Genomic DNA, 13,513 nt, shown 5'->3' on the forward strand with positions numbered 1-13,513 from the left:
CCACCTTGTCCTCCTCAGTCAAAACTGCACACGTGCTTTGGCTCTTTGACTCCTGTCTTAACTTGCCAGCCACTATCCAGCCTAGTTTCGTTTCCTGTAGCCTGGGCAAACCTTTTCCAATTGATACATGCTTGTCTTGCATGATTTCGAAGTAATGTTCTGCTCCCAACAGTATGTCTATTCTTCCAGTCTTGTCAAAATTGGGATCCGCCAAAGTGATATTTTTCGGAAGCTTCCAACGAGACGTATCAATTGACTGTGCTGGTTGATCTGCCACTATGTGTGTCAATACTATTGCTTCTAGTCTTGTATTAAACTTGTTATCTTGTGAAGTAAGCATAACATTGACTCTTGCTTTTGACGTTTGTGTTCGTCCGCCAATTCCATTTATTTGTAGTTCTGATTTTGTGACTTTCAGATCTAATATTTTCAATGCTCTTTCAGAAATCACATTGACTTGAGAGCCTGAATCAAGTAGGGCTCTAAATTCACCCATTTGTCCATTGTTGCCTTTTATTGTAACAAGAGCAGTAGCTAGTAATACATAAGTGTTTTGACTACTATTTGCTGATGCTGCAGTTTTGGCTTCAGACTTGATTTCCAAATGTAGTAGAGTGTTGTGTCCTTTATTGCACTTAACACAATCTCTTCTTTGGCAATTCTTTGCAGTGTGATCGCGTTTGAAACATTTGACGCAAAGTTGTTTCTTTTGAACCCAATTTAACCTCTCTGCGACAGTTTTTTTTAAAAACTGCGTGCATTTGTAAATAGCGTGATTTGGCTTTTCACAAAAATAGCACACTTACTGACTTTCAGTTCCTGCTGAGGCACATGTGATGGGTTTCTTTGTTTTTTCCCATCCAATGGCTTCCAAGGTAAGGAGCCTTTGTTCGAGAAATTTCATTAATTCGCTCAAAGGCTGTAATTTCTTTGTACTTTGTATGGATTGTTCATACAAAGTGTGAGTCTGACGATCTAACTTTTTTGTCAAAACACATAGAAGAATCGGACCCCATCCAGCTGTCTCTATATTTATGTTATTGAGTGCTGATAATGTTTCCTTTACATTATCGTGCAAAGCCTTAATGGACTTTGCATCATTGGAAGTGCTTGGTTGATCCAATAATTTTTGAATTAATGCGTTACTAAGTACTCTTTTGTTGCTGAAACGCTCTTGAAGCATGTTCCATGCCGTTGTGTAATTATTTTCTGTTAGCGAAAGGTGGCGTATTAAATTTTCCGCTTCTCCGTAACATTGGTTTTTAAATACCACATCTTCTGAATGACGGGTACCGATGCTTCATGAATCATTTGTTTAAAAATGTCATGAAATTGTTGCCATTTTAAGTAGTCACCATCAAATTTAGGGATAGCAACCTTAGGCAGGGGTAATGCATTATGCATATGTGGAGCAGCGATAATTTGTTGAACAGCGTCTGCTTCAGTCATTGTTTGGACTGTTACTACTGCATCTTCAGCTGCAATGTAACTGTTAATGTTATATCCCATTTTCACAGGATCAATGCATTTATTATAAATTTGAACGTGGATCGCTCTAATCTCATCCCAATATTTGATTATTATTGGTTTGAAGTCCTTTCGCGTCTCATTCGTCATTCTGTTCATGATGCGCTCTAGACTTTCAAGCAGCACCTTTTGTTCTCGGATCATGGGCTCTATTTCAGGCTCACTCTCCATAGATGTAATGGATCCTGTATCTATATCCATTTCTAGTGCAGCTAACTGCTTTGTAAATTCGGCTTTATATCTGACGACCAACTCTTTTGTGTGTTTGAAATATTCGTTAGAGAAATAACTGTGCTCAATTTTTGAGTTTTGAGTTATTTTTTTGATGTTACATTCCTCCTTTGAAAATGCGTCCCAGAGCTTTGATAGGTTCTGAATGCGGGATTTAAAATATTCTGGTTTCTGCTTCCTTTCAGCAGAATCCTTTTTATAATTTCGTACCAGGCTCTGAATCTCTTCGCCTGTGGCAAGCTGCCTGTCTAGCATTACTTTAATGCTTGATGATGCCATTTTATTTTATTTATTTTAATACTTTGACCCGATGGAGGTAATTTGTTTGTCACTATGACTGGTTGTGCCTCTACTCACAACCACGAAGATGGTCAAAGTATCTCAATAAATATTTATGACACTGGAATTCTTATTTCCAATTCAACCTTAGTCGCCAAGTTGACCGTGATGGTTGAGTTAGATCCAAATAACTCCAATTACGTTTTCCTTCACCGAAGGTTTTAAATCACAACTGTGAGTGTTGTTGTATGTATGTAAATTGGTTGCCAAGTTGACCAATTATGTAGGATTTTCCAACTAAATCCAAGTTCCAAATCGGGAACAACAATCCAGATGAACGGTTAAGTGTCCAAAAAGTCGGGGGTCACCAAATGAACAAATCAAATGAATCTGTTGATGTAGATTCACTTGATTTTGTGGTGAATGTCAATTCATCACGTCGGGGTCACCAAATGAGTAAATCAAATGAATCTATTGATGTAGATTCACTTGATTTTGTGGTGAATGTCAATTCATCACGTCGGGGTCACCAAATGAACAAATCAAATGAATCTGTTGATGTAGATTCACTTGATTCTGGTGATTGTCAATATGACAATCGTATGCTGAAAATGTAAATTTGTATGCTACCGGTTCATGTACCAGTAACAAATGGTCGCCGCAATCGGTACTTGAACAAATTGGGCTTCGGAGATGTGAATACGTCAGAGTTTTCTTTCGTACTGATTTTATTTGGTAAAATGCAAGGTTTATATACAATTTCTAAGAGTATGATTGTTTACTTAGGATCTTAGGTATGTTTAATTAGTTCTGAGTATAATATTGCTAGGGAAATGTGTTATATCTATTTAGGACTAAGCAATTACTACAAATCCAACAGTGGAATATTCCAAGGGTCATATTTATGACGGTCACAATGGTTATCATGCAGATGGTGTGAGATTTGACCACATGCAGGTCATCCAGAATGTGTTTTATGATAGTGCCGTAAATATCTTAACAGTGTATGTACACAAATGCATGCAGCTGTCCGTTGTATATTTATTTAGGTCAGTAGTGCATGTCACATATTTATATTTAGAGCATATTATCGTTTATTTCTTTAGGTGGCTGGGAAATCTTAACCTTTTTATGGCTAGCTATTTGTCTAGGTCTAATCATACGATTTTGTACTTTAGTTGAAATCGTACACTCTTCATGTCGCTGCAAAAATGTATTTCGGTTTACTTTTGGCCATTCGCTTTTAGCTCTTGCTTAAGCCGGTTGTGTTTTTTTTCTAGCTCCCGCATTCTCCGCCCTTTGCCTAAATATCATACAACATTGTTGTGTTTTTGTTTTGATTTATTATCGCATCTCTTTAATTTGATTCTACCTTGTGTTAACCACCAGTGTTTTGTTTGTAAACAAGTGTTTAATATAAATTCAATATTGCAACGTAACACATCGGACTCGTGCAGGCAATTTGTTATTGTTTTTTTGCCCAGTCTGCTTTTCGTTATCGCTTTTTCGGTGTGCACTGTTCTCGCGCATCAGCGGTTGCATCGCCCACACTCTCTCGTGAGCATAAGCGGGCTGCTCGCATTGTTGCTCTCACTCTCTCTGGATTGCCTATACTCTCCCTCTCTGTGGACTTTTCTTTTGTGTCTCTGCTTTGGTGAGTTTACTGCTCGTTTTCTGCACTTCGTTGGATCATCTGCTTTGAATTATTGCCGCTGCAGCTGATTGTCTGGCTCGCTCTGCTGTCTGCTCTCCTACTTTACCTGCTATCTCACTCCGTTCTTCTTTTATTCGTGCACAGTGATTCTACTACTGTCCATAATGGCAATTGTTTGCAGTGCAAAGAAATGTGAATTCGGTGGTGTTACCATTGGTGATTAATTTCTTAGCTGCTGGCTGTGCGACAATTTTGCCCACATAAAATGTGCTGGTGGTGGAAATTTTGGCCGGCTGAATGATCTGATCTCGAAACGCATGGGCCTGTCTTGGTCATGTCTGGCTTGTCGGGAGATTGAGGCTGAAATGCGCACATTTATGAGACAGACTCGAACTGGGTTTCTGGATGTCCGGAAACAATTTGTGGCTCTCAACGAGAAATTTCTTGCCCTTGAATCACAGTTTCTTGGGCTCAAACTCATGAGCGAATCGCCTAGACGGAAAATTCCGCATATTGTTACCAATCTCTTGCAACCTAATCCGATTGGTACGCCTGCCTCCCACCTTCATCCATCGGAAGCATTTCCGTGTAGTCATGCCACGCCTTTGTCTGTAAATCCGCCAACGGTGGCTCCGGAGTTCTTTACACCGAGCAATGTGCTTCCATCGAGCACCCAACTCCCCAACAGCATCAATCCCATCCCTGCAGTTTCTGTGGCCGTCACTTCTGACGCGGTGAGTGCTCCTAGTGCGGGTGTGCTGGTTGCTGACGACGTCTTGCCAATTCCTGCTCCAATTCCTGCTCCAATTCCTACTCCAATTCCTGCTACAGCCATTGCTGCCAATTCCTCTGCCCTTGTACCGAGATCTCTTTTAGGAGTGGCTCCACCATCTCGATCTCGCTCGGGACTTCAACTTAAAGCAGTGGTCACTCGGAAAGCAATATTTGTTTCTCATCTTATTCCTGAGGCTACAACGGTGGATGTTAAACAACATCTTGCCGCTAAACTCAACACTTCGCCTGTTGATATAGTTGTGACTAAATTTACATTTAAACATAAGCGCAACATATCATCCTTTAAAATTCTTCTCCCTGATTCTTTACTATCCTGTTCTCTAGAACCGTCAATATGGCCTGAGCATACAATTGTGCATGAGTTCCTTCTCAAAGATTCGAACTCGAATCCAAGAATTACCGAACATGCTCCAAAAAACTGATGTACTATTTTTCCATGCACTATCAGAACGTTCGCAGTTTGCTGGGAAAATTGCGTCAAATTCATACTAATAGCGCGTCCTTTGATTTCGATGCCATCGCGTTTACCGAAACCTGGCTTAACTCCTCTGTCAATGATCACGAAATTTTCATTGATAGTTACACTATTTATAGAATGGACCGCCCATCTGTTTTCTCATCTGAGTTATTCCCATTCAATAACATTCATGGAATTGAATTTGTTGCAGTCAAAGTTCGTGTTGGCTCCGCATTTTTCTATTTAACCTGCTCTTACATTCCTCCCAGGTCTGATGATGAGCTTTACTTACACCACCTTTCAGCAATTAATAATGTTGTTTCTACATTAGGGTGCAATGATCGAATTATTGTCATGGGGGACTTTAACCTCCCATTTCTTTCTTGGCTGCCTTGTGATGACGCTAACCTGTTGTTTCCCAATTGCCATAATGACTTTATCAATGGGCTAACGGATATTTCCCTTGTCCAAATTAATGCCGTTAAAAACATTAGGGACAGACTTCTTGACCTCGTTTTTGTTAACGATGGTTCTCTTGCCTGAAGATCCTTACCATCCTACTTTGTTGATATCACTGGAGTGTACACAATCTGGAGGTGCTGACAGTTCCATGGCTCCTTGTCACATAAAGTGTTTTCGCAAAACAAACTTTATTGATTTAGATCTACATCTCTCGCGTGTTGATTGGTCGTTTCTTTATTCATTACCGAACATAGATGCAACTGTTAACTCGTTTTATAGTTCTATTTACTCCGCCCTTAATACGTTTGTTCCAGATATCACTGTACCTGTATCGTCCAAGCCTCCCTGGTTCTCCAAGTATTTGTCATACTTAAAAAATAATAAATCCCGGCTCTATAAAAAGTACCAGAAGTCGGGCTCCATGTTGACCTTAGCTCTATACTCCTCCGCTCGCTCTCTGTTTCTTGCCGTCAATAGTCAGTGTTATAATCATTACCTTTCACAATGTAGTAGTAACTTTCGTAGTGATCCTAAAAAATTCTATTCGTTCGTTGACTCTAAGCACAAGTCAAACGTTTTTCCTCCGTCCCTTCATTACCAGAACAAAACAGAAGCTTCTGCTGTTGGTATTGCAAATTTATTCGCTAACTTTTTCCAAACAACGTACTCGTCTCATATTTACAACGCATCCACTCCGTATCCGTACCAGCTACCTCAAGCTAACAGCATTTTTCTGCCCTTTTTCGAGGAAAGCGTTGTTCTGGAAGGTTTGTCATCTATGGACATATCGTTTTCTGCGGGTCCAGATAAGGTACCAAGTTGCATCTTAAAACACTGTGCCCAGTCCCTTTGCAAACCCTTGACCTTTCTCTTCAACCTCTCCTTGGAACAGTCTTGTCTCCCAGTAATTTGGAATGAGTCCTACATCATTCCGCTTCACAAAAAAGGTTCAAGATCAAACATTGAAAACTATCGTGGTATCGCAAAGCTTTCCGCCATCCCGAAGCTTCTTGAGTTCCTGGTCACCCGGCAACTGCAACATCTTTGTTGCAGCTTGATATCTCCGTCGCAACACGGTTTTTTCAGACATCGTTCAACATCGACTAACCTTCTTGAGTTTTCTAACCTAATCCACCGGGGTTTTCAAATTGGTTTGCAGACGGATGTAGTTTTTACGGACTTCAGCAAGGCATTCGATTCTGTGAACCATGCTCTGCTTATTCAAAAGCTCTCTTTATTAGGGTTCCCAACGAATCTTCTAGATTGGATTTTGTCCTATCTCTCTAACCGTACTCAACGTGTTTTGTTTTCTAACGTGTTGTCAAATACTGTTAATGTTACTTCAGGTGTGCCACAGGGAAGTCATCTGGGCCCGCTTCTGTTTATTTTATTTGTGAACGACCTTCCTCAAGTTATAACATACTCTCTACACTAATGTATGCTGATGATGTCAAAATCTGTCTTTCTTACTCTGATTGGTATTTGCACACACGCCTTCAACTTGATCTAAGTGAACTACTATTGTGGTGTTCAACTAATCTTCTTTTTCTGAACCTTTCCAAATGCAAACTTATGACATTTTACCGTCGCGCTCCTCATTTTGTCTCATATGTTCTAGGAAATCATGTCCTTGAGCGAATTTCGAGTTCAAATGACCTCGGAGTCCTTTTTGATCATAAGATGTGTTTCAACACCCATATAGCTGCAACTGTAAATAAAGCTAAGGGTGTTTTAGCGTTCATCAAGCGTTGGTCCAAGGAGTTTGACGACCCGTACGTTACGAAACAACTGTACATCTCGTTAGTACGTCCTATATTGGAGTATTGTTCTTGTGTGTGGAGCCCGCAGTATAAAGAGCAGCAGGCTGTTATTGAATCCGTGCAAAAGCAATTTTTAATTTTTGCCCTTCGGAACTTTAACTGGGACTCGGGTAGAATCTTGCCACCCTACCGGTCTAGGCTAAATCTTATTGACCTGCCGTCGTTGCACCATCGCAGAATATGCAATGGCGTAATGTTCGTGCACAAGCTCCTTCTTGGGACTGTGGACTCCCAAACTCTCTTGGGTCAGATTGACTTGGCCGTTCCATCTAGACCTACCCGTACTTTTAGGCCTATCCGTCTACCCATATGTAGGTCTAATTATGCTGATCATGAACCTTTTAGGGTTTTATGCCATAATTATAACTCCCTCTGTCAAACCCTATCCCCTGAACTGTCTCTTAAACTAATTGCATGCAATATTTATAATCATTTAAATTTAGCTAACTTTTAACTTATCTTTTTCCGCCTTTAATCTAAGTACCATTATTAACAGATAATTTGTTAATTTAATAAATAAATAAATAAAAATTATATTTTTAATTGGTAATGCAAAACTGAATTTCAGTTTCCTGGCCAGCAAAAGGACTCCATCCTAAACCGAAATTGGTTCGAAAATTGCATGGACGATGGCAAACGGAAAGGAGGAACGTCATAAATTGCTAACCAAAATTAAAGAGCCGAAAAAGCTGAAAGTTTCCTTTGGGGGAACTTTGGACACACACACACACACACACCCACAGGGGGAGAGAGAGTGAGGTAATGCTACGTGTGGCTGCAACAGTTGCCGTGGCCTGGCAGCTACGTGGCGTCGCGTCTGGTGCCAACAAGGGAAAAAACGGATTGAAGAAAAACAACTTTTACTCTGAAGGACATTTCATGGCGTCGTCTCATTATTTGCCACAGTTGCCACCACTCGGCAACGCCTTCAAAAATAGCAATACACAGACAACAGAACACAAAAAAAAAACGACAACCTCAAGCACCAAATGGATAGAATCGTTGACCTCGTATCAGCCCCTCTGCCGCATGCCGCATGCCTCACGTCGCGTGTGGTATCATCATCATCAGTGGCGGCGGCTCATCAACCACACATATGTTGCATGACAGCGGTGACAGTAGGCAGCAACAAAAACACTTATTGGCGCCTTTGGACACCGCACAAAAATTTCATTAAAAACGGCTCAAGGTTTTTTGCCCGCCACTGCAGTTGAAGAAAAGTTCGCCCCAAAGCAATAACCAAAAACTTTTTAATAGATTTTCGTAAGGCATATAATGTCTGTATTTAAGATATATAATATATTGTAAGATGGTTGAAGAAACGATTCGGGCAGGCAAAGTTCTTTGAGCCTGGCAACGACTGAGCCTTCTGCTGGCCATCTGGCAACGCTCAATAAGAAAGAGAGCATGCCAAAACTTGTCGAAGTGAATTTGAGTTCTACAAGGAAACGCGGTTTTTATTCATAAGTTTTCATCACTTTCAGGAGAGGTGGCAGTGGTTTGGGTAACTGTTCTTTTCGTTTACGTTTAAAAATTCATACAACAACCTCTGGACGGACGCCTTTCCGTCTTTCAATCTCAATTTCAAGCTTCGATGACCCTTCACTGCCACTCGCCCTGTCCCGCTCTCACTCACACTCTCACTTTCTCTCACTGGTTTTGATGAGAAAACTTTAAATCATTGCCAAATTGAATGGATTTTGGTTTCTGGGCTCTGGTTTCGGTTTTCTTTGGAACGGTTATGTATATTAACAGGAGCCACAGCGACAGCAACAGCGGCAGCGACAGCAACAGCAACAGCGGCAGCGACAGCAAGAGCCACAGCGGCAGCGGCAGCAAGAGCCACAGCGACAGCAACAGCGGCAGCAACAGCGGCAGCGGCAGACACAACAGCAACAATGCACAAATTTTTGCAATGCTCCTGGAAAAACTCATAAAAAATACAGAAGCGAAGCTCACTCCTCCTCCTCCCCCTCCTCCTCTGGATCACCGATCCGCTCTGCTCCTGCTGAGGGCGCATTCATGAGCTTTTAGAAATTGTAAGCGTATAAAAAATGTACCAGCAGGAGGAAAAGAAAAGCAAAAAAATAAAATAAAAGAAAATCCCTAATGCTACTCAAAAGTATTATGCAATTTTCTTAACATGTTCATGTATGTACTTATAGTTGTAGTTGTAGTTGTACTTGTGTTTATCTATGTTTTGATAGAGAGAAAACTAGACAGACGGACGGACAGAGAACATGAGTAGAAAGAGACGGATAGATGGAATATACATACATATGTATGTAAATACAGAGAACAGAGAACAATAGAGCAGGAGTAGGGGTAGTGGGGGGGTGCATTAACGAAGTTTTCAGACAGCGAAGGGAAGGCATTCCCTGATAAAAAATGATGTGAGTGGAAAAGCAATTTGCTTGATTATGTAGAACAGTTGAGGGAGGCAGTGGGGCGTGGCACGAGCAGGAAGCTCGTGAACATATCGTGGTGGGGGGCTAAAGCGGATTTGTCGCATAAGTCATGTCAAATTACAGCTAGAGAGAGAGAGACAGCAAAGGAGAGACGTCAAAGAGTACAAAAAAATCTAAAAAATTGCTTTCAATTAAAGGTGAAGGGTAAATTTTGCGTTGACATTCTTTTTTTTTTTTTTTATCGTCTTTCCTTTCTCATTGCGCTTTTTGCATGGTATTCTTCAGGCGAACAATAAATTGATTGTGAAAGAGTAGAAGCAAAGTTCGCTGCGCAAAAAAAAAATAATAAAATGCTGAAAATTGAACTCGTAATTCGTAGTGCCACAGCTTAAGATACCCTTCGATTTCAAGAGTTTTTCCTAAAGAAGCAATTGATAATCTTCAGTGAAAATAGATAGCTGCTGCTTTCTCTGCGTTACAAACCTTCAGCCAAATCATACCACCCTCTGCGAGTGTATAATATGTATGATATCTGATGCAGAGGCAGCGGCAGAGAACGGTAATGCCTTTTGCGAGACATCTCTAATGAGCAGGAAATCAGTAAGCTCGATAGGCACCAGGGCGTAACCCGGCGGATAGATGGCTGGATGGCTGGAGAATGGAATTAAATGGCACGCCGACAATGCTCGAATGGAATGGAATTTAACGGTATGGTTATCAGAAATGGCTGCTATCTCAATGCCCATTCAACTGTGCCGCTTCCTTCACTCGTTCTTTGCATTCAATTCGTTTTGTTCTCTCTTGATTTCTTTCACTTTTTACAGCATCTCTTTCGCTTGTATTTTTTAAACTGCATTGCCTGGCCATGGCAGCCATTTTTGTAAGAGATTTTCTAAAGTCCAATTCAACTTCTTTATTACGGAAAGAAAGGCATATCAAAACAGTCAGCTTGGGATAGGGAGAATGCACCTGCAAAAACAAAGAGCCACGTAGAAGAGAACGTTGTGCGAGCGACTCTCATCCGAAAGCTTCTTGCTAGAATCGTCTGCATTGATTGCTATACTGTTATACGTTTGCCTGCTTTTGCTCTTTTTTCGTTGTGATCGGAGTGGCAGAGGCTGCGGCTTCTACCTGCGCCTGCGTGTGTATGTACATATGTATATGTGTATGTTGTAGCTTACAAGCTAACAGGCCGACCGAGAGCCGATTGGATCTTGAGAGCGAGCGCGAGACTGCTCTCAAAGCGCTGCGTCAGCGGGAGAGAGTGGGTACAGAGCGCTTTAACGGAGAGCCGTAGCCGGTAGCGATAACAGACTGTTAACCGGGAGTACTAACAGCGCTCTGTTGCTCTGTTACAGCTGTTACCCTGAACAATGCTTGATCGATCATGTTTGATCGTGACTTTGCGCTCCATATTTTCATGAATTCTTCAATAATTTCTTCATTTTTTAAATGATTAGGTTTCTATACAACAGAGCCGTCAACATCCTTTAAGAAACCCGCCTTCCTGCCATGGGCATCCATTTCTAAACTCAATTTCCCTGCCCCCTGCCGATTCCAAGAACAAAACACCCGCTACATTGAGTAAAACATCTCAAATCTTCGTACCATGATTCAAAAGTCAAGGAGTTGGGGCCTGTACCCCATCTACGGACCATGTTTTTGGTGCCACTTTAATGCTAAACGGAAGCCATTGGCATTGTAAATGCCTTTCTCCAAAGTGTCGTGCCATTTAAATGAGCTTGTCAAGTCGGATTTGAGCACATTAATCACAGACAGACAGACGGACGGACAGACAGTCCGCCCCACTAAGGACTCCGGTTAATGGCCAAAGGATAGGGATGAAGCTGTTGAAGCTTTAGATGCGAACGCGGATTGGTGGAGGGGTGGCAGCTATTAGCACTCCGTCGACAAAGGAGGCTAAACAAATTACTCACAGAACCTCCAATGACAGTTGGAGACTATTTCTGGGAAATTTCTGCCGAGCACAACATCATTATCGTCGTCCACTCCGAGAGAGAGAGCACTTACCTGTCATACTCGCGATTGTCCTCGTCACAGCGATTGTCCTGAAGCTCTCGCCAGCTCTTGCCGTGGCGACAGGTGGTGACCAGGACCATGTCTCGTCCGTTGTGCAAATGAAACAGCGAGTTGCGGGTCTCCGAGCCAATGCCATGCACATACCTGGAAAGATACAAGATATTTCAAAATTTTTTAAGGAGGTGCCTAGGAAAATATATTGTGGAAAGAAGTATAATTCTTTGTAAAAATATATGTGTATTTCTTTATTTTGATCTTTCGGGAGTTATCCCTCCGATCTGATTTGTTGGTTCTTGTTGATTAAACTTAACAATTGTGTTTGGGCTTTCATAAGCCAAAAGCCGCGTAGCTGCGCTGCCAGTGACGCCGGCAGCGGAGCGGCAGAACTATGTGTTCTTATCTCTTATAGGTTAGTATGAATATGTGTGAATATGCTCAGCGCTGTTGGCAGCGAGAGCGCGAGGGAAGATATATGTGTGTAAGTTAACGTACCCAATTCTATTGAGCTCTTATACGAGATGTAAACAATCTTTGGCTTTCCAAAACGAAAACAATTTCAATCTTGGGCCTCCGCCTAATTGATTTCTAAGATGTACAATCGCAAGGGCTCCCGCCGCAATCCCAATCTTTGACACTCGCCTAAATGAACAACCAATGTTTGCCCACACCCGGCTTCTCATAAACAATCATAAACAATATATATATATATCAGTGAAGTTAGAAGTAAAATAAAAACTTTTTAAAAACACAATCCGCTAAAGCAGTTATTTAATTGGCGACCAACGTGGGGCGACGTTGTATAAAAAGCACCGAATAATAAAAGTGTTGCGTCGTGCCGAAACCCGAAGGACAATTAATTAATGGAATAAATCCTTCAGATATAAAAACGCGGAGTGACTGTGAGATATAAGATAAGAAAAAGTGAGATAAAAAGGAAACAAACCGGAGCTTAGGGTGTGCAAAAAGAAATACAATATACAATACAAATACAATACAAAATACAAATAAATACAAAAGCTAATCAAGACAATTCAAAAATACAAAAAAACCAAAAAAACCAAAGTTTTTAAACAAAACCAACCAAACCAAAACACAAAGAAAGTGAAACTATCAGCTAAACCAAAGAAGGAAGACCCCCAGAAGACCCAGTTAAACAAAGAAATTTAAGAAGGAAGACCCGTTCGAAGACCTGTCAGCCAAATCAAGAAGGAAGACCCGTTCGAAGATCTGTCAGCCAAACTAAGAAGGACGACCCCTACCGGATAGTTCGTGAGCAAAAGTTGTATTAATAAATATATAAGTTCAATTAGGTTATATTAGATTATAAAAACAAACATATAAGAAAAATTTAAGGTGGATCAACTAACTTTAGATTTTGAAAAACTAAAAATGATTAACGCACAAACAAGGACCGATCTCACTGCAGATCTGGTCAAACAATTGATAGCACTTCAAATTTCACAAGTACAGGAGCAAATTGTAAATTTAAAACAACAAATAGAAACTAAATCCGATCAGGTATCAGATTATCGGCAGAAACAATAGACGAGACAATAAAAGATGACACCACATTAAAGGTAATAGAATCCCTACCAATTTTCAATGGTGGATTAAACCAATACGTAGCATGGAAGGAAGCTGCAGAAACTGCAGTGAAGTTATATAAGAAAGGAAGTAAGCAATATTATATTGCCTTAACAATTTTGAGAAACAAAGTAACAGGACCAGCACATGACGCACTGACCAACCACGGAACAGTTTTAAATTTTGATGCCATACTTTCACGACTTGACTTTTTTTACAGTGACAAGAGACCAATTTACATAATAGAACAGGAGTT

The 13,513-nt window shown here is 40.9% G+C and overlaps 1 protein-coding gene and 1 long non-coding RNA gene across 3 annotated transcripts in view; one reads left to right on the forward strand and one right to left on the reverse strand.

Moving 5' to 3' along the window:
- LOC117190510 (exostosin-1-like) overlaps positions 1-13,513 on the reverse strand; it is a 253,608-nt gene that overhangs the window by 124,079 nt on the left and 116,016 nt on the right. For both annotated transcript variants that reach the window (XM_033395576.1, XM_033395577.1), the window contains exon 2: positions 11,665-11,817. In XM_033395576.1, the coding sequence (XP_033251467.1) occupies positions 11,665-11,817 (153 nt within the window). The remainder of the gene's footprint in view (positions 1-11,664; positions 11,818-13,513) is intronic.
- LOC117190518 lies at positions 3,651-8,448 on the forward strand. The gene is made up of 2 exons (XR_004473716.1): positions 3,651-3,691; positions 7,794-8,448. It is a non-coding gene; the product is annotated as an uncharacterized LOC117190518 (long non-coding RNA).

The sequence above is a fragment of the Drosophila miranda genome (assembly GCF_003369915.1).
Source record: "Drosophila miranda strain MSH22 chromosome Y unlocalized genomic scaffold, D.miranda_PacBio2.1 Contig_Y1_pilon, whole genome shotgun sequence".
Classification (NCBI taxonomy): Eukaryota; Metazoa; Arthropoda; class Insecta; order Diptera; family Drosophilidae; genus Drosophila; species Drosophila miranda.